The sequence below is a fragment of the Cryptomeria japonica genome, chromosome 4, assembly GCF_030272615.1.
Source record: "Cryptomeria japonica chromosome 4, Sugi_1.0, whole genome shotgun sequence".
In the NCBI taxonomy this organism is placed as follows: Eukaryota; Viridiplantae; Streptophyta; class Pinopsida; order Cupressales; family Cupressaceae; genus Cryptomeria; species Cryptomeria japonica.
Genome location: NC_081408.1, coordinates 411,275,986 through 411,299,280, shown reverse-complemented (window position 1 = coordinate 411,299,280; position 23,295 = coordinate 411,275,986). Strand labels below are relative to the sequence as shown.

Genomic DNA, 23,295 nt, shown 5'->3' with positions numbered 1-23,295 from the left:
AGACAAAGGTAGGATAAATAGGCAAGTAGGAGTGAGAAGTGGAGAAAAAGGAAATAGAAAATGGAAGAGTTAGAAATTAGGTAAGTTAGAGTAGAAAATGGAGTGTAAATAAATAAATAAAATTTATTTATCTCACCCACATGTTAGGAATAACTAAATAAATATTAATTTATTTAAATATAGGAAACTAGAAATTATGATAGATTAAATAATTAAAGAATTATTTAATCTAAGAGGAATAGTTAATAGAGGGATTAAATAATTAAATAGTTTTTTAATCTAAGAATAATGATTAATTAGAGTAGTTAGATGATGAATTGAAAAATTGATCAAAGAAATGATGAATTAGAAGAATGAGTTACAATAAAGATCATTCAACCAGTGCAAACGAATAATTAATGAAAAGTGTTTTCGCAAGCGAAATGATGATTTTTAGTGTTTACATTTTGCCCCTCTTTGAGACAATGCATGTTGTTTCAAAGAAAATTAGAAAATTTTGTTGTAGGTCATGCCTTGTTGTACTGAAATGGCGAGAGGATATTATGATGCCCCTTGAAAAATTGGGCAAAAAATTAAAAATATGTATATATGAAACTCAATTTTATAAAATATAAAATTAAAAAAACTCAATATATCCATAGCTCACAACCATGGTATTCCATATAACTACATTTCTTCAAGGCATTTAGTCATACGATTCACATGCCTTGTTTGTGCCACTACATTCTTGCATACATATTAGATCTATTATAATTATAACATTTATCAATAGATCCTATTCAATTATACGTGGTAGATGAACCTATACCCCTTTTCAAATCTTTCATTTTACCATATAGATGAAGAGTTCTTAATTGGGTAGGTTTTAATTCCTGTGTGTGTGTGTGTGTGTGTGTGTGTGTGTGTGTGTGTGTGTGTGTGTGTGTGTGTGTGTGTGTGTGTGTGTGTGTGTGTGTGTGTGTGTGTGTGTGTGTGTGTGTGTGTGTGTGTGTGTGTGTGTGTGTGTGTGTGTGTGTGTGTGTGTGTGTGTGTGTGTGTGAGAGAGAGAGAGAGAGAGGGGGGGGGGCAGGGGCATGACCATGAGAGGCAATACCACAATGGGTTGCACAATCTCATTATATTGATCACAACCCACAATGAATGTTGCCCCATAACAGTAGTTTTTCCTCCCTATAATTCTTCATATAGTCATCCCTTCTTCCATTTGATTGTTGTTCCCTCTACAAAATATATTTTAATAAGTTTGGTTAAAAAACAATCATTTAGGGTTTGACTTTTAGAACATGATTTATGAATATATTTTGATTTATCATAAATCTTATATTTTAGATTTGGTGAATGATAAATGGAATGGCAATAAGATAAAATTTCTCTTTTAGTTGGACACACATACACACACACATATACATATGCATACATACATATACATATATATAGCATATGCATACATACATACATACTACATACATACATACATACATAAATATATACATATATATACATATATATACATATATGTATACATACACAAATATATACATATATATACATATATGTATACATACACACACACATGAATGAGATTTAATATAAATTGCGTTATACATTACGTGATTTATATTAATTTATATTACATTATGATAATTTATATTACATTATGATAATAATGTTATATAACTATGTTGTGAGGAATTCTACAGTGCTATTAAGACATAGAATGTCATGTTGTCATTATGTACATATAAAATATTGAGAGCTGATATTTATTTATAATTTATATATAAAGACATTAAATTTTTAAAATATAAATTAATCCCTACAAATAAAACTATCAAAAAGTAACTAAAGTATATAATATTTATTATACTTTTTAAATAAAAATGAAACAAAAGAATTATTAAAATAATGAATGGTGGCTTTTCTATACAAAAAGATATATAAAGTAAAACAATGCAAATAAATTAAAATAATTCTTTAAAAGGAACCAAAATTTATAGGTTCATTCAATAAATGAAATAATTTTATATTAAAATAAAATAATTATTAAGAAATAAAATAGTTTCTTGATATTAAATAGATAGATATATTCAAACAATATATATAAGTGCTATGTGCAATGATAATATATGAGTAATATATATATATATATATATATATATATATATATATATATATATATATATATATATATATATATATATATATATATATATATATATATATATATATATATATATATATATATATGATGTTATGTAGATCTTACTACTAATAAAGTTTTTAGAAAAAATTATGGGGGGGAAACATTTCATAAATCTTACAATTATAAATTGTTACATATCATTTAATAGACTATAAGGGAGCTTATTTTGTAAAGACTTAAACTTCATATCATTGAACTAAACTCTTAATTTCTCTTTATATGTATATCATTTAACATAGTAGATTATATTATCATAATAATATTACACAAAATATTTTTTTACATTATTCTTATATATGCACATATATTATTAACACAATTTATACAATCCACTTGAATAAAAATAAATACATTATATTTATTACATACTCATAGATAATATATAATGTTATTATATTTTAAATAATGAATGAAATAATTTCAAGAATTTATGTCATTAGCAAATGTAATAAATACTATATCATCAAATCCTCAATAATGGCCTCATAGTCCTTGTCAAGTATCAAACAAAAGACGCAAAGCATCATGTTCCTGCCATTAGTTTAGAGTAGATAAAAGTAGAGATGAAGATAGAGGGGGGGAGAAAGAGAGAGAAATAGATAGAGAGATAGAGAGAGGTAGAGGGAGAGTTAAAGATAAAAATAGAGAGATACAGATAAGAAGATTGATAGATAAAGAGAAAGTAGAAAACAATAGTTTGAGATAGAGGGGGCAAGAGTGAGAGAGGGAGAAGGAGACAAAGACAAGTAGTAGAAAGAGGTATTGAGAGAGGCGAAGATACGTACATACATACATACATACATATAACTTGGGAAAGATAGAAGAGGCGAGAGAGATATATGAATATATAGAGAGAGGGAAAGATGTCCAAAAGGGGAGAGTAAGAGGGATATGGAGAAATAGAGATAGAAAGAGGCATTTAATAAGAAAGGGGGAGGTGTGTGTGTGTGTGTGTGTGTGTGTGTGTGTGTGTGTGTGTGTGTGTGTGTGTGAGAGAGAGAGAGAGAGAGAGAGAGAGAGAGAGAGAGAGAGAGAGAGAGAGAGTTGTTAGTTGCAAATGACATTCTAGATATTTGCATAAAAGGAAGTGAAGAGGAAGAAATAAATATTTAAAATCTAAATACCACCTAAATTGCCTTAGTTCAATATTATGCTAGATTTAATGTGAATAACAAATAATATTAAAATTTCTTAGAATTAAAACAATATTATTATGACATAAATTTAAAAGAAAACAAAAAAAAAAGAATTTGACAAAAGTTTTAAAAAATATATTCAATATGTTATTATGAAAAAAATGACAACATACATAAAACTAAACTATATTAAAAATCTTAATGCTAAAATATTAACTCTTACATTAAAAGTTATAAATAAAACCAAACTTAAAAAGGCAAAAATAAAATAAAACCTATTAAAAATGTAAAAAAGTAAATTTTTAATTATTTTAAAATTTAAAATTTATAAAAAGTGAATAAATATTTATATTTATCGATTTTTTTTAAAAAATTTAATAATAATCATAAAATATAACCCAATCATTAATACTAAAAATTATTATATAATTGAATTTAAAAATAATTTTATATTCATCAAATTTTTAATTCTAATTGTATAGCATGCATAAGTAAAATAGTTGTTAAAATACTTTTATATCGCATTCCATAAATAAATTAGAAATTATTATTAATTGACCTCTACTTTGAGTAAATATTTAAAATTAAAATAATTTTTATATTCATCAATCTATTAATTCTAATTGCATGATAAGTAAGTCTTCGAACATGTAGTGTCGCGGTTAAAACACTTCGTTGGTGAAGCGGCCACCAACATTCAAACCCCTGTTGGGTCATTGTGCTCGCAGGCCTTGTGTCTTCATTGGGTCATTGTGCTCACGGGTTTGAACAAGTGAAATGTGGGGATGAGGTCCCCCTATTGACAGTTTATAGAATGGTGATTCCTGCAGTCTAAAATAAAATAAAAAATTAAATTCTTATAAAATAAATCTAATGTAAGTTAGTTTGATATTCTATTTTATTATATATTCCCATCAAAATATGATCTCTCCATTAAAAACAAGTAATATGTTTTTACTACAGGATAAAGATTGTGTAGCTCCTTCCTTAAATGTTCAAATCCAACTCAGCAATTAATAGATTAAAATATTTCATAAAATCTATTTTCTCACCTTTAGATAAATAAATAAAATATCACCCTAGGAGGTTGAATATTTATGACAATAATTAAAGTATCAGTTAAATAGTACACTGCCAATACAATGGCCATTAACATGATCCTCAATCATGTTAATGAAACAATGGCCATGGTGAAAAAATATAAAACAATAGTTTGTGCACTTTAGTCCATTCGTGGCCACTTGGCAATGTCTGCAGTGAATTTATTATAAAATGTACTTAGTTCATTTAATGTCATTCTGTATTTTTTGAAAAAATTTAATTTTTTATGCTTATTCTAACCAATAAGAACATAAAAAACTGATATTTTAAAATTATTGAAAACAAAATTAAAAACAAACTATAGAATATTTGTCCATAAATTTAACTCTTTAAAATGATTGGTTGAACTAGTTAAATAATAGAATAGCATGGATGCAATAGTATCCTAGCAGGGTCCAAGGGGTTGAGCTTAACTAGTTAAAACACTGGGTTCTCACTGTGGAGACCCAAGTTCAATTCCCAATAGGGACATCTAAACTTGAATTCTAAGTTGTGACTCTTGGCCTTCCATAGGATGGGGAAGGTTTTGGGTCAATCTAATCAAACATATGGGGGCCCCTACGGTGTCCCCACTGGTTCATAGCTCCAGTCAAAAGCTATTCAGGCTTCGGCCAATTACCAATAAAAAAAAAAAAAAGTATCCTAGCGGGAACTAATAATTCCCTATCATTGAAAGAGAAATGACACATTATTCACATGCAAATGAAAATGATTATGATATATTCATCGGTGAGTTAAGATAAACTATTTTGATTTATTTATTTCTCTTTGCATTTGAAAACCCACAAATAATTGTGTATTTATGTTATAAGAATTATTTATATATAATTGTTAGTCATTGCACTCTCATCATTGTCAATATAACATATTATTTTTGTGAAATAGTTTTATTTATTGGTTTTTTGTTGTGGCATGTTGAATGCCTTCACCACTTTTATTGCATGTCAATTATATGAGTCAAGAATAAACACTTTCATACTTATTGACCACTCTTGAATAACATGTTTGGGAAGGAAAGACAATGTCCTTATTTGGATGTCACTATATGTTGTAGTCAATTGAACCTTATATTTTCCTTGAAGAATAAACCTTGAATACTTAATTGTCATGCAGTCTTAAATCTTTATCTCATACTAAACTCAAAAGAGAAAAGATCCTTTTTTTAATTCAAAAAAGAAAAGATTTGTCATAAATCAAAAAAGAAGAAGAAGAAGTTCAATCTTTCATAATTTTATCTATTACATTAATAAATTTTGAATTAATATAAAGTAAAAAATACAATATTAAAAAAAAAAAAAGTGGTAGAAAGAAACATCCACAAATTTTGTACAAGAATCAAAATATTAATTTTAAAAAAATTTAAGATAACTAAAGATCTAAGACATTAATTTTCAAATATCAATAATCAATTTTATACAACAACAATAATTATTCATTACATTTTTTCTAAAAATTTAAAAAATATTTTTAACATATCAATTCACATCTCTACTCAAAGTTACTTCTACTTTCATAATATTCACATTATTTAATGAGCCTAGATTTATGTAAAAGGATATTATTCCCTCCATTATGTAAAAGGGATTTTATTCCCACACCATGTAAATTACTTTGGAATAAAACATGTCAGTTAATATGCACGGCAAGCTTTGAATGAACTTTTTTTTAATTAAAATTTAGACAATTTATACAAATTCACTATTTCCATGGTGAGTCGAGGAATCTGTTTTTCAATGCCGACCATGGTGGGGAACATCGACTGTTAATGCGTTTCTTAACTTGCAGGAAAGGAAATCCAAAAAGATCTTCATAACCATTTCGACCTATATATGTGTTTGGTATAGGCAACAGAGTCACCAGCCTTCATTATAACCGAATCGTTATAACTGTGGAATCGATACTGGAACGGCTTAACGGCGCCCACATCTGTGGAACCTTGGCAATTGTGCAATTGAGAGTGTACTTGTAATCTGCGCCATTTCTTCATAGAAGTTAGAAGCCCTGCAATTATCTGGGACCATGTCATTTCATTGTTGAGAGTCTCTGGATCATGCATATTTGTTTTAGTGTTGAAGGTGGTTCTGTGTTTCCAGGTAATGACAATGGTGTGCCTGTGGTGGTTGGCTTTGCTGGTTTTGATTTGGAATGTTGATGTTGCTAAAGGACTGGGAGTGAACTGGGGCACGCTCTCCACACACCCTCTTTCCCCTGACACTGTGGTGCAGCTTCTCAGGGACAATGGCATCAAGAAAGTGAAGCTCTTCGATGCAGATGCCGAGACAATGAGGGCTCTGGCACATACCAATATTGAAGTTATGGTCGCCATTCCCAATGATATGCTGCTAAATCTCACCTCCGATTCTGACGCTGCTCAAAAGTGGGTTGCCACCAATATTAGCAGATACACCTTTCCTGGTGGAGTTAACATCAAGTAAGTTCATTCTTTATTTCCTTTCATCTCTTCTTGTATGAATTCTTTTCATGGGTTTATTACAAGTCAGCTTTGCATATAAGAGGTATTGAGAAAAGTTTATAGTTTGGTTCAAGTAGCTTTTCAATTCTAGTGTTTAAGAATTGTTTAGCTAGTTTTTTATTATTCTATAATAGATTATAGAGTACGATCTGAAATTTTGTATAATTATATTCAGAAGTCATTTTTATTATTTACTGTGTGAAATTTAATATCTTTAATTTCGTCCACTCAACTTATTATATTTTTGGTATTTTTGGTATACAAGAGATTTTCACTGTCCATTGGATTGAAAGGAATAGATTTCCATTAAAGGTTCTTGATTGAATTAGGATGGACGTTAGAGATATAAAATCAACTAGATTCTGGATGCCACTTTGTAGTGTTTTTAATTCTGGCATTTTGAGTCTGCTTCCACGCCCCTGTTCAGGGAAATTATAAAATCATAATGTCAACTTGAATTTTCCATCCTGAAGTTTTAAATCTGTGTCCTTGTTTGTGAGTTCCTAAAGGCTCTCTTCAACCTCCTTTTAGCCACTGGATGGTCTAAATGGCTATGTACTAGCTGCATGTTCTTGAGATGCCATCACGTGCATTCGCTTCACATTCCAAAACTATTCAAACCTGGAAACATGGCATAAAACATTGCGCAATTAAAGTGGTCTCTCAAGGGAAACTTATCAATTGGGATTACTCTAGTGTGCAATATTTGCCCTAACAAACTATTCGTACTCCAAAACCATATTCCATCAGAGGCATTAAAGGCTATCAATGAGACATGAGAGAGTGCCTCACCACCTAATATGTATTCCAAATGATGTCTTTTGTCTATCACTGGCAGTCTTCTCCATATGGTAGATGCCAAACAAGCAACCTCATGTGTGTGACCCAGAAGAGAAAATACCCAAAATACCACTGCCAATGACGTTTCAGATATATGTTTAGCTTGAGCCTTGACTTGCTCACCGTGTTAGACCAGAAATTATATTACAAATAGTCTCTGATGTGGTACAGATGCCAGTGGCATTCAATATCTAGATGATATTGTGAAGTTTAAACATTGGGTCAAATAGTTAATCTGTACTGAAATCTGCTGCGCATAAATGTTTGAGTTCATGAACCTACCTAAAAGGCTGGGAACAGTGTTATGACTTCAGAGTCCATGTATGTGAAATTTATAATTAATGATGTATCTATAATTAATATTTTGCAGCAAAATAGACAATTAGAGATCTTTATATTTGGATATAGGGGAGAGGATCCAGTAGTTCAACACTTTAATTTTATGTTTCTCAAAATCTTATGTAAAAATTTTAAATCACTTTCAATTTTTTACAGCAGCTTATTTGGCAAGTCACCTGTTTATAACTAAGGTTTCAAGGTCACCTCATCAAATGTGAGACCACATCAGCATGCTTTTTGTCAAGGTGTTGAAAGAGGTCCCAAAAAAAGTGAGACCAATATTTGTGCACTAAGTCATGTTTTATTGGTACACTGATGTGACATCACATGATTTGTTACTTTTTAAATCTAAAAATACATTTCATTCAATTATAAATAGTCTTCATCAACACTAACAATTTTAAAATAGTAACACTTTTTTGAACTGTATTGCTTCATCTGCTGACTGATAAATTAATATTAGGCTGTATATGTTGAACACTCTTCATCATATTGATTCAATGTATTTTACTCTGGATTTTTCTCTGTCAATGTTCCTTCTTGTCAGTGAAAATAAATTAATAATAGAATAGTCCTTTATCCAAGCAGAATAAATTTAATATAATGCAAAACAAATACGAAAGCTTGTATTATGTATTATTTTGCTGGTTAGAAGAACTGAGTGATGGGGAGTGTTGGATATTTATAATATTCACAAATGTCAAATTTGTGGGACTGGCTACTAATTTGTTTTACTCGGACCAAATATATACAGGTATGTTGCAGTGGGAAATGAACCATTCCTTGAGAGCTATAATGGCTCCTTTTTGAATGTCACTCTTCCTGCACTTCAAAATGTTCAGCGAGCTCTGAAGGATGCAGGTTTAGAAGAAATCAAGGCAACAGTGCCCCTCAATGCAGATGTGTACAATTCTCCTGATACAAACCCAGTCCCATCAGGTGGGGATTTCAGGCCGGAAGTTCGTGATCTCATGATACAGATTGTTAAGTTCATGAATGACAATGGTGCACCTTTTACTGTCAATATCTACCCATTTCTAAGTTTGTATGCTAATGAGCATTTTCCTGTTGATTTTGCCTTCCTTGATGGTAATGGGCAACCACTGACTGATGGGGCATTCCAGTATACTAATGTGTTTGATGCAAATCTTGATACTCTGATATGGTCTCTGAAAAAAGCGGGCTTCCCTAACATGCCCATTGTTGTTGGAGAAATAGGTTGGCCCACTGATGGTGATAAAAATGCCAATTCTGAGTATGCACAGAGGTTCAATCAGGGGCTTCTAAAACACTTGATGAGTGGCCAAGGAACTCCCATGAGAAGGGGAAATATTGAAGCATATCTGTTTAGTCTTTTCGATGAAGATGCCAAGAGCATTGCGCCTGGAAACTTTGAAAGGCATTGGGGCATTTTCCAGTATGATGGGCAACCTAAGTACCCGCTCGATCTATCAGGTCAAGGTCAGAATGTGGGACTGGTTGGTGCAAGAAATGTGGAGTATCTTCCTCAGAGGTGGTGTGTTCTTAATCCAGGTGTCAAGGACACAACTAATCTCACAGATAGCATAACTTATGCTTGCACCAATTCTGATTGCACTTCTCTGGGGTATGGATCCTCATGTAATAGTCTGGATCTTCAAGGCAATGCTTCATATGCATTTAACATGTACTATCAGATGCATGATCAGCAGAGTTCAGCTTGTGTTTTCTCTAATCTGGCCAAGATAACCACAAAAAACCCCTCTCAAGGTACTTGTAAATTTGAGATAATGATTGCATCTGGCCATGCAGACAGGACTCTCAAATACAGGACAAATCTGGTCACAGTTTTTGCTCAAATCATGGTAGCTGCTTTGTTGTTGTTTTTATAGCGGCTTGTAGTCTATCACATCATTCTTTCATATGTAATTTTGTTTCACACTTCTGTATTTACCTTCCCCTATACCCAACTCTGATAAGAGAGAATTCAAATTTTTAGAATTCAGTGTTCACAGTTATGACATTAATAAAGAGAAGCTAGACCATTTCTATAAATTAATTTATTTTTCAATCTCAATTAATTTTGCTGTGAAATATTATCTCAGCTTGTCAAATGGGGGTGCTTTAGAACTTTAAATATGTCTAAAACACCAAGATTATGAAGTATTTGTAGCAATTAAAAGGATAAATTAGGCAATTTTGAGAAACTCGTTTTTTTCACATTTTGGAATGGAAATTATATAAGAGACTCGTCACAAAAATGCTTTTCATCTGTCCAACAAGCTTTTCTTTTACTACTGTAAAACTTTCCTCTTAACAAAATGCATATTTTATTGAAATTTCTTAAAGAGACTCAAATAACTGCTGTAATATGGCGTGCTCTTTGGAATGAATCTAACTTTACATTTGTCTAGTGATTTAAGTCCTTTAAGAACACCTTTTTATTTCCAGCTTTTGTGGTTATATATTATGAATACAAATTAGCTTGTTCAATCTTCTTCTGAAATTGTACTGCTCTGTTTTTATTATCTAAACAATCTATTAGTAGTTTTCTTAAATGCTTGATCAAAATATAAAATGACTGATTGACTATTGAGTGTAGACGCTTGATAAACCTGATTTTCATAAACACTTTGTCATATACGTTTTAATCTTACTCCAACCAAATTGTTCACCAAGCATACATTGATAAATAATTTCATTTATTGTACTGCTCTGTTTTTATTATCTAAACAATCTATTAGTAGTTTTCTTAAATGCTTGATCAAAATATAAAATGACTGATTGACTATTGAGTGTAGATGATTGATAAACCTGATTTTCATAAACACTTTGTCATATACGTTTTAATCTTACTCCAACCAAATTGTTCACCAAGCACACATTGATAAATAATTTCATTTATCGCAGTAATAAAAGATATCACAAATTTTCGAAATTTTTTTTATTTGAAATCAAGAATAATCATAATTTATATCCTTTATTGTCCCTTGAACCCAATAATATTAGATATCCTACAACCATGGTGTATTCAACTCAAGTCACAAGTGCTATCGTTTTTTTATAAGTCTTATTCTTTCTTTATTGATTTTTGATGATAACTCTTTTAAAATTTATCTCTTGAAGAGTTTTCTTTTAAGAGTTCCCTTCTTGCTCTTTGTGCAATTATCTAAATGTTCTTGAAAGTAGATATTTCATGATGAAATATTTTAATAGTTTTCATTTCTTTTTTAAAGATGTAATGATTTTGTATCAATCAAAAATATTTTATTTTATTTGTTTGTCTTGCTTGCAAATTTTTATTTACATTTCAATTATCAATCAATTATTGAAAATCCTATCATATTTCATAATACGTGTATATCTACAATGCGCTAGGAGATACATATTCTACCATTACACTAACAATCTAGTTAGAACACCATGATGAGGGACAATAAAAAGTAGTGAGATACATGAATGGTTGAAGGAATCAATTTAGAACGAGTTGAGTATGTTAAACATCTAGACAATAGAGAAAGCATATCAATGGACCCTAATTATACAAAGAAAAATGAACTATAGATTTAAAGATAGGCACAATTGACAAAGAGGATTTAGAGGTTCCAAGAGGATAAGCCACACTACAACAATAGAATGCCATATGTAGAAGATCCTAAGAGTGATAGCTAATGCCACAAGGAAGTGTGAGGCAACGATTCTTACCACAAAGATAGAGATGGCATAAATTCTTACCACAATGATAGAATTGATGGATATCAAAGAGGCAAAGAAAGATGTGGTAGAGATTATGAGAGGCCCTTTAAGAAAACATGTTTTAGGTGTAGAGAAGAACACTAGGCATTTAAATGTGACCAAGGTTGAAGAATCCCTAAGAGGATGGAATGAATAATGGTAGTTTCACATGCTAATGAGAAAATTGAGAGACCATACAACCCTAAAAATAAACCAAAAAAAATGTGTTCCTTGCCACAAGAAGAGCATTGTTGAAACATTATTATGAGTATGAACCAATATAGAGGAAAAATTTGTTCTAAACAATATGCAAATTAGGAGGTGTGTGTTGTAAGGTTGTTGTAGTGGTAGTATACATAAATTAGTAATTGAAGAGATAGTTGAAAATCCAAAATTGGAAACGCTGCATCCTAAACCATATACAATAATGGTTGGTTGCAAAAAGAACATAAGGTGTTAGTGAAGGAACAATGTTAGGTTACATTTAAGATTAGCACCTACTATGATGAATTTTTTAGTGGCATATGTCAATGGATGTGTGTCATTCACTATTACGAAGTATCATATCCCCCTAGGAAACCCTACTATATTATTGCATAACTCGTAGCCCCATTGTAATTTGGACCAAGAGTGAAATTTGTGATCATACCATGTTAAGTGGACATATGTTTGTGTGATAATTATGAACCTTTGATGCTAGTATTAATGAATGTTATGATTATTATCTTCATGTCATCTATTAAATTTAATGTATTAATTATATTTTTTGACTAACCTAAACTAATGATACGAATGGTGGAATTATGCAAGGAATTGGTTTGATTACAAGTAACCAAGGGTGCAAGGTGAGGTGGGTTTGGTGGTTTGTACAGAAAGAGACAAATCGTAACATTGACTTCTATGTTAGGACCTTGTTAGTAATATTTTTCTTATTGTAGGTTCATATAACCTAATATAAATATGCAGGATGAAAATTAGCATTTATTCATCTTAAATTAGATTTATCAAGGCTTGTTAAACACTAACACCTAACCCGCATAACCTAGGCATCTATCCAATCACACTTGTTACTCATTTTCAACTATGTTTGAAGGCACAATGATAACATGGGTTACTTTGAGTCAACTTAGGTATGAAATAATAATAATAATAAATTCAATATAAATAAATAAATAAAAACATATAAATATATGAAAAAAATAAGAAAACTTACCCATAGGGTGAAATATAATCAAATAGCTAAAGATAAGCCGATGGCGATTATTTCATCTACCTCTATCTAGAAATTGTAAAAAACTAAAATGTTCCCCTAATTACTCCCCTAATAATCAATATTGATCTATCCTAACATCATACATCAATCATTAATTTTGCACCATTATAATTTATTAATATTCATTTACCATTTATCATATATTATCTATTTTATTAATTTATTTAATAATATCAAGTATATAATTAATGTGTTAGATTCTACGAGAAGCGAGAACCAAACTAGGATCTAATGTTGGTCATAGATCACATGCAACTCTCCAAGCAACAGATGATCGAAGATCAAAATAGTTGAATGAAGATAAATCTGATATGAAAGAAAAAGGAGACAGAAGAGAATTTGGAGAAGACTCTCACCAAGCTATCACTGAACTAGTGAAGGTGAGAGTATAGTGCTTATTATATAGAAAAATAATAGCATATACATCCAAGGGGTGCATTAACTCCTATTCCCCATAAAAAGTGGTAGGTTTTACCTTCTTGGTAAATGCTAAAACATGTGGCATAACCTCCTTACATGAAGACAAGAAAGGAGTTGAGAAAGTTGGCATATAAGGCCAAAAGAGGGTGAGAAACCCAGCTACCCCATAATCCACTTAGGAAATGACAAAATAGTGGTTATGAGAGGCGGCACAACAAGCCAAAAGAGGGTGTGTAACTCAACTACCCATGTGAGGTGGAGAGTTACACATGTAGCTAAAGTATTTCTCCACGTGTCCTCATATTAATCACTCCTAATAACCTAAGCAAGATTAATAAAATACCCCTAACATAAGGAAAATAAAAAACCTACACTAACACCCCCCCTTAAGCATAGCTTAGGTGGGTGAAAATATGGGTCCCAACAAATGAAGCCATGTTAGGTACCCATGTGCATAGATATCCCCCCAAAAGAAGAAGCCCCCCCATAAGAGGAATAGCCCCCCCTAAATAGGATATACCCATGTTAGGTGTCTGTAGTTGCTACCCACGATGGTAGCTCTAAGAAAAAGGCTCAAGATGGCCTATTACTTGTGGCCTAAAAATATCTAGGTCATATTTCCTATCATAAGCGTCACCCTTGACCCACTATCAAGTGTGAAAAAAAAATCATCAAGATAAAATAAAATTCCAAAAAGCGTCTCACTCAACCAACCCTGATGGGGTTTTCTAAGGTTTAACTGAGTGGATGTAAATTCATTTAAACTTTATCTTCTTAGATTATTGATCCAAGGGGGATTACCCGCCCCTTGGATTTTAACTTCCATATGATCCTTATTACTCCCCGACAATTTTTAGGGACGATGCCACAGACGTCATTGTTGTAGCTTTATTAGGCATTAAGTGTAGTAGTTCAACACAATGACATTACCTGTAAGTGTGACCCAGAGGCACCATAGATACTGAACGTTGCTAAGGTTTTTGTTTCCAACTCCTCTTTGTTTAGTTATCTAACTAAATAACTCAGAAAGCTTAAGTATAACTCGTCTTAAAACAACTTATGAAAGAAACTATTATTTTGTTGAAAGCTTAAATAATCATTATCCTGTTGCAACTTGAAAATTCAAAACATTATTTACAAGGACTTATAAATTGAAAAAAAATGACTAATTCTATGAAAATGGAGAATCAGTATTACTTCTAGAAGATTAATATTCAATTTGAGAAGGGCTATCATATCTATCTTCTGAAATATAAATCGCATGATAACAACAATTATGTAACTTGCATGATGAAATAAATATGTAACTTGCACGATAAAAATAAATGCGTAACTTTTATGAAAGGTTAGCAAATAATCTTAAATGAGGGCAATTTTAAATAAAATATTAAATCATTTGCTTTGAAATAAACAATTAGATAAGGAGACTCTAAACATGATTATTTGGAAAGAAGTTCTTTTAAAACTTTAGACTATTTGAAACTAAATTAAGTTAAATTGATGTTTATAACTATAAGTTTAATAATTCATAATGAATTGAAATTACCAATTAATATAACCCAACAATCCCCAAATTATAATTTAGTTACAAATTAATCTATAAATTTACCAAGCCAAAATTTAATTAAATAAAAATTCCAATTCGTAAATTTACCAAACTGAAATTTTACCTAAATTAATCAATGAATAATATTTACCTTCTAAAATTTACTACAACTATTACTTTACCAAATTAAAACTTACTTTTAAATTAATCTACAAATATTATTTTACCCAATTAAATTTTAATCATAATAAATCTAATTTCTAGCCCAACTAAAATTTAATTCCAAATTATTAATCTACAAATATAATTTTACCAATTAAAAGTTTAATTAGAAAGTATTAGATAACAATGATTCCAAATTATAAATCTGATTATAAATTAATCTAAATATAATTTTTACCAAACTAAAATTTAGATTAGAAAGTATTAACTAATTATTTTTTGTAAGTTAACCTAAATATAAATTTACACAGAGATAATTACTTCTCAGGGAAGTTTGGAGAAATAAGTTTGCACAGGGAAACTATTCACAGAGGATTAAAATTAATCACAAGGAATAAATCGTTGGAGAAATAAAAACTATTCAAGAGGACTACTATTCAAGAGAATTAAAAATAATCACATGGAAAAATAATCAGACGTAGACTTCATAAGAGGTGAATAATGTTTATTCAACACATTGGAAATAAATATCATATAGATGCTAAATCTATTCCCAAAAATCTCTTTTTTTTAATCCTTTTTCTTAAAATTTCTAGAAAAGCAAAAAGTTAAAAAAAAAAAAGATGTTTTTCATTTTTTTCCACTAAAATAAAAATCTATGTATGCAACATTGAAAAGAACTTCTATCAAATGCATTTTTCTATTCATAATAGATTTTCTTATTTGATTAATCTATCTAATTAATTAAGAGATGATTTCTTGCATTTCTCTATTGATAATAGATTTTCTTATTTGATTAATCTACTTAAATATTTCTTTTTATTATTTTATTATTATTGTTTTGTTTTTTTAAAAGAAAAGTAATATACATATATTCCTAATAAATCTCATTCTCGAAAAGAATAGAATCCAAAGTGAAGAAAATAGGAGCGTTTTAAAGATGTTTCTCATTTTCAAATTTTTATCTCCTTATTGTATATAAATTTTCACTATCAAAACTTATACAAATCCACTATAGAAAAATCCATTCAAGTAGAATTCTTTCTCTTTTTCTTTTAAGTACATAAATTTTTTATTTTTTTTTTCAAAACAAGAAATAGACAAGAAAGGAACGTGGATCTAGTCGATTGATGTTGAATCACCTCTAAATCTTCCCAAGTATCCTTCTTCAATCCTTCCTTCTATCTTGGTAAGATCTCCTCAAAACTTGAAAAAAAAAAACAATCTCCTACAATACAATTGTCTACAAAAATCTTCCTACTTCTAACATGTTTTTTTTTTTTTTTCAAGAACTCAAGAAATTATTTTTCATCAAAAATGCCATAGCCCCCTTTTCGAAAGTTAACATACATCATATAGAAAGAAGCATCATTTTCCACTATCAAGAGAATTAATGCATTTTAAAGATTCTTTTTCAAAAATTGATCCATGCAAAATTAATTACTGACAAAGTGGGGGTTACATGAAAGAAAGTGGAATTTTGAAATCTACTTCTAGAAGCTTCTCATTTTCTCCTACGACATGTGCTCAATTGGAATTTTGCATAAAAATTAATTTGCTCATAGAATTCATGATTTTCAAGTGTGTGTGTGTCCATCATTTAATTCCTTTTATTAAAAATAGTTTCAACCTCTAATAAATAAAACACTTCTAATAATAATCACAAAATGATATGAAATATAATAGCAATAGTAGCAAGTTTTTATCAAGATAGAGAAAGAGGGATATGACACTCAAGCAAATAGTTTTAAAAGAGTTCATCAAAGCTAGAAGACGATGATATTTGGGAATATGAACCATCACAATTAGTCAAAGGCCACATGATGATGTTGAGTATCAAGAGATATTGCTCGTAATGAGGTATCAAGTGTACAAGGCATGCAAGTAGTTGAAGTGGTGTCCAAGTTCAATGTACAACCATCCCAAGAAGACAACTAAACATGTGAAAGGTACAAACTTCAATGTAACAACTCCAATTTTCTTATTGGTTTGTATTCAATATAGGACATGTATCCAAAAATATTGCAATGATCTTATTGGTCGAAGAGGAATTAGTTATAACTAACCCCAATTAGTGTTTTAATGTTCCAATCTTGGTCCTTGATTCTAAATCAATAGGAGTCGTTCATTTGTAATTGGAAAGTTATAAAAGGCCTTACCTTCTCATTTGTAAAGGTTAACTATTCGGTAGTAGAAGAATAGTTGGCTAAGTAGAAGTAGATTAGGAGGGAAATAAATTGTTGCCAAGGCTTGGTGGAATAAACATACTACTTTCATTAAAGATATGGTGGATTTTGTGTGTTATTTCAGCATGTTGCATGGTTTCTACTTCTCTAAATTTACATAAAATTCGTTGATCTTAATGGAGCAATGTGATGGTATGTGATGAATCCCCTAGTTCATACTTTTTGTGGTTTCTTGTTATAGCTTATGGATTATATTGTGTGATTTTGTTTGCATCAACATTCCGGATCACACTCTATGATCCATCATCAAGATGATAGAAAGCTCATGAAGTAGAAAAATAGAAAGTTTCATATCTATGAAGGTATAAAAAGAGGTTGGATTAGGAGGGAAAGAGGAAAGATGATGCACATCAACCAAGGAAGTATACCAAGGAACAAATAAAATAGAAGAAAATAGCAAAAGAAAGAAGAAAAAGACTACAAAGTACAAAACCCAAAACAATAGGGAGAAGAATTAAAATAAAGAAACTGAACAAGACTAACAAAAAAAAACCTAAAGAAAAAAAAAATCAAATGACAAAATAAAAGCTCCTAATAGGGGTGAAACCAATCCAAGAAATCCAAAAAATAATGATAATAGCCAAATAAAACTGCAAAATAAAAGAAGTAAACAACACAATCCCACTAAAAGAGACAAGCAATAAAGTTGATTGTAAGCTAAAATGTATAGTTAGCTTGAACCTTGTTATTGTGGCTAAGTTCATTTGTGGATATTTGTTTGAGTTGCATCAGTATTGGGTATTTGTATGAATATTTACAATAATGAAAAGCATTCACTACCTTAGAGGATCGTATCAATTGTGTGTACTTATTGTTATCATGATGAAGAAAAGCTTGGTTTGAAGGAATTTGTCTATCAATCATTATTCATTATCATCATTGTCCTTAGGTGTTAAATTTTTCTCTAAGCCCTTTCCTTTTGATCTTTGTTTCAGTTTTAGTAAGTGTAAGAGGAACATTCCAATTGTGATTCATAAACATAAGTCCCTTTGTGATACAAGCATATCACATCATTACAACTGAGTCTATCCAATTCACAAAGCCAAGACCTGACTAAAGAAACCTTGGGGTAATCATATTTGATCACATTGCTTAGCATATAAGGTTTCCTTGATCAAAAGAGGATAGAATACTTGGTATTTTATTTTGTGTTTGAAGTGCATTAAAAACACATCAATAGAATTGGCACTAGAAGGAGGGCCTGAACATGAACGCATGAATGTGTGAACAATTGAATGCGAGAGCCTATCAATTCATATTTTGGAGTGGTTATTTTATGCTCTCACCAACATAATTTACCATAAGAGGAAGGCGAAAATGTTGAATCATCAACCAAATTTGCAACACAAAGTAGGCACGTTCAATATTCAAAGCTACAACACATTGGAACCAAAAGGAGCTTTTGAACCGTAAATTTGGGATATACTAGATCTCTTACAAGTTGAAAAATCAGAAATAAATAAAAAATAAATTAAAAATAAAATAAAAAAATAAAATAAAAAAAAAAAAAGTGGAAAAAGTATAGATAAAAAAAAAAATAGAAAATCCAAAAAGAAAAAAAAAGATTTCTCAATGGATGAGAAATAGTTTCATGTATCTTGTTGTCAAGATAGTTTCCTAGTTGATATTGCTCAGATTCATGAGGATTTGAACGCACGAATGCACCCCCAAAACTTTGTCTCAATTTTCATTATCAAGGAAGTGCAAGATTCATGGGACCATCAAACATGATGAGCTGAATTGCTTAACATTTTTGTCAAGAATAGAGTTGGTTTTACAAGGACAAAATTTGTTTTGGGATGTTCCCAAACCAAGGGTATTGTGCATAAAGCCCAATGATTTTAGCATGGAAAAAGATCCTTTCATAAGATTCAAACTAAGGAATGAGAATTAGATAGGTCTTGGTAATGTATGTCTAGAAGGCATATTGCTACCTCATTGGCATAGGATTCATAATGCACCTCATATAGAATTCACTTGATCAATATGTGAAGAGTTCATCCACCAAGTCAAATGTTAGTTTAGATTATTAATCACCAAAGGAATGCTTTACAGAAAAAATTTGGAGTGCATATCTTAAGAAAATGAGTCTGGCATCAAAAGAACAAGGCATTGCAACATCATCCGATGGTGAAAAAATGAGTTACATGAAGAAAGAATGATTAAGCTTAATGATCATAGCATTCACACGAATTATGATTTATCGTGTGTTGCACCAAAAGAAGAAGCCACAGAGGTGAAGATCAAGAAAATAGTAGAAGACTTTCAAGACAAAAAGATAGTGGAAAGTGATGATCAAAATGTGGAAGCATTAGCGCATGTAGAGCTACAAAGTGTTACTATGAGTGATGACAATCAAAAACCCAAAATGGAAAACTTAGCAAAAGGAATGAGTGATTCAAACGATTGTCAATAATCATTATTACATGATGATTCACCAGTCAAGGAAGAGAAGTGTAATTCAAGTCTAAATTGCAAGAAGGAAGTGACTTCTATGTATCTCAAGAGAAATAAGTCCTCGGTAAACATTACTCATGCAACAGAAGGAAGATCCAAATGAGCAATGTCAAGCCATTCCCAAAGGAGTATCAATAAACAATCAAATTCTAGATGGTGAAGGGAAGTTTTCATGTCATGATAGTGATTCACTACATCTCACCGGCTCAAATGATGAAAATACAATCTTGATCAATAAGGATGTTCATTTATGTATTGTTAAAATGTACGAGATATTAAGCAACTTAGGAGAAATTGAACGAGATGAAATGTTGAATGATAGAAAAGTCACCACAATGGAGGCCAAGTATGAAGAGCAATTTGAAGTGTCGCTAAGTCCATTACTAAAGATTCAAGGAGAACTAGCAGGTGAGATGTTCCATGCTTATTTTATATTTGAATATAATTCACCATGAAATGCTCACTAACGAGGGTAATTTTAATTTGCATGTTTCGAATGCAGGTGGGATGATGCATCATCAACTTCGACCTCCTAATGAGTTGGTGAATGATACACAAGAATCTCCATTTGAGGATGAAGACCACCAGGTTGTATCTTTTCTTGCTCTTAGTTTTCAGGATTATCAATTTGATTATGGAAATTTAGGAAAAACAATGTGTATGGATAAATCATGGACCCAATAAGTTGCCTCAACTATTGATTATGCAAGTAATTTTGATCGAATATGAAAGTAGCATTATAAGAGATCATTTCTCCAAGTTCAAGGATGAATTTTTAAAAACTTTGAACCATCACTAGTGCCATGTTATTATTGAACATTCTGAGAAACCATGTAAGGAATTGTATATATTTACTTTTGAGTATTGTTTGTTCAAAATATTTTGTACACAGCTTAGGGTACGTTTTCTTTTGGTGTGTTTTAGTTTGAGTTATTTTGTTGAGCTTGGTTGTTAATTTACCTTGAGTCATTTGGCTCAACATTGTTAGGTGGCTCAAGTAGTTTTTAGTTAAGTTTCTTTTAAGTCATTTTGTCTTGGTTGGTTTGCATAGTTTTAGTTTCCTAGTGGGAACTTTGTTTGAGAGAAAGGTATTGTATTGTTTTTGCATAAGCTAGCACAATTTTGATCTTATGTTTTGTCCATTTCCTAGATAACTATTTATGAATCTCTTTAGAATAAAAGGTTATTTCTCTCTAACTTTATCATTTGGTTAGGATTTATCCTCAAATCGGAAGGGAATTATCTATTGTATCTTGATACCAAACCCTTTCAATTACTATATTCTACAAATATAATTAACTTCTCTAAGTCATTATGCTTTCTTAGGTGAAGTCGTAGCTTGTGAAAAATCTTAAGTCTTACTTCAATGGCACTGTAATTCTCAAACTCATTGTAAGCTTCACAACTTATGAGCCAAAAGGCAAAGAAAAAGAAATATCAAAACAAAAATGGAAAAAAAAAAAAAGGAGAGAGAAGGGGAAAAAAATGAAATGAAAAGAAATATCAAAGTATTTGACTTTGGGAACGTGTGAGTAACCCCATCAGGGCTATGGACGCCTAGCTAGAAATGGAGCAATATTTGTGAGATTATAGCGATAACCTCATCGGGGCTATGGGCGCTTCACTGGCAGTAAGGCTCTATCTAGGATGCTTTTGAATTTAGGATCACTTGCGTAGCTCGTCACAATGCATTCCAAGAATCGTAATGGTCTTTTGAGTTCGAATAAGCACATTTACACACACCTAGGTAATCAAAGATGAGGTGCCTTGATCCGATTTGTGGTTTTTCTTCCCCTTTAAGTATGTTTCCTAGTCATTTGATATGTTAGATGGAATTATTCGGAGGTTCTAGGTGCAAATTGGACTCTATATCTTTGAAATGTTCAAGAACGTTTCAAAGAATTGGCACTAGATGTTGTGATGTTTTCACACATCGCCCCATTGCAAATGGGGACCCCTATTTTTTGTTGGTTAGCTTAGTGTTTTAGTTTAGTTGTCTTAGCTTGGCGACAATTTTAGTCTTTTACTTATTAGAGGGATATTACCAGCAGTACCAACAGAAGCCACAGAGTCAATATTACCGATACTCCCCATACCAAATTCTTTTATCCCCATCAATCTTCCTGTAGCACCAATCACTACAAAGGTACATCAACCAATCACACCTGTAGTATTTAACTCAAAAGACATCCCAGTATGGTATAGTAATCCGATGCTGGAAAGTGACTCAGAGACCGACTCACATGAGTGGGAATTTGATTTTGTACAGCTTAACACTTCAGATGAGGAAGACACATCACCACCTCCACCATGCAAAGACATCCCTATTTATGGAGAAGTACAGATAAAGACCACTTGGGTTCCTAAACTGGAAACATCTTCCACAGACCTTACGTCTCATCCTACGCCTGATTCTGACAGGGAGAGTACCATTAACTACCTTCACCATAACATCTTAACCCTCACTGATACATCTAATGCACTTAACCTAATCAATGAAGTAATGCCCATTATCCACCCTGAACTCATCGAATGGAACCAACCAAATCCCCCATGTCTTGACTTCTTCCAAAAAGATGAGGCCATCATTGACTTTTTGGAATTAAGGGATAACCTACCAAGCGGGGATCACAAAGCTGGATTCGCCATCGAACTTAATAGCGCAGCATACTTCGGGGCGGATGCCAAACCTTTTAGCTGCAAAAATATAACAATAAAACCTGGATCTCCCAGTGAAAACCACACCGTGGCACTGTTTGATCCGACAAAAGTAAAAATAAAGAGCGTATCCAATGGTGAAAACCTCTCTGAGGCACCTGAGGATGAAGGGTTTGACATTCTCCCTGCTAGTACACAACAGGAACAATCAACGATTCTCATCGAGAAAACCAAAGAATACAATGTGGGGACTCCTGAAAATCCTCATCTCATACATCTGGCATCTCTTCTCACTCCAGAGGAACAGCCTAAGTTTATAGAGTTCTTCCAGAAGCGTCAGATCAACTTTGCATGGTCATATGCAGACATGCCTGGGCTTGATCCTGATTTAGTCATGCATCACCTTACCGTAGCAGAAGGAGCCAAACCTGTCAAGCAGAAGCTTCGTAAGATGCATCCTCAGATTGCAGTGCTAGTCAAAACAGAACTCAAGAAACTCCTAGATGTTGGTTTCATTAGACCAATTGATTATGCAAAATGGATCTCCAATATTGTGCCTGTCGGCAAACCAAAAGGGGGCATCCGCATTTGTACCGACTTCAGGGATCTAAATAAGGCATGTCCTAAGGATGACTTCCCCCTACCAAATATCGACATCATAGTGGATCTGACAGCAGGACATGCCATGCTTTCACTTATGGATGGTTTTTCAGGATACAATTAGATA

The 23,295-nt window shown here is 31.5% G+C and overlaps 1 protein-coding gene across 2 annotated transcripts; it reads left to right on the top strand.

Annotated features, from left to right (window-relative positions):
* The first annotated feature begins 6,159 nt into the window (after positions 1-6,159).
* On the top strand, positions 6,160-10,148 carry LOC131031050 (glucan endo-1,3-beta-glucosidase 8). 2 transcript variants are annotated; one of them, XM_057962067.2, is made up of 3 exons: positions 6,160-6,399; positions 6,534-6,871; positions 8,847-10,148. In XM_057962067.2, exons 2-3 carry the CDS (start codon positions 6,537-6,539, stop codon positions 9,961-9,963), a joined length of 1,452 nt encoding a protein of 483 aa, XP_057818050.1. In that variant the 5' UTR covers positions 6,160-6,399; positions 6,534-6,536; the 3' UTR covers positions 9,964-10,148. The 2 variants fall into 2 exon arrangements, with proteins under 2 accessions (XP_057818050.1, XP_057818056.1); XM_057962073.2 differs by having other exon boundaries at positions 6,160-6,405.
* Positions 10,149-23,295: the final 13,147 nt, after the last annotated feature.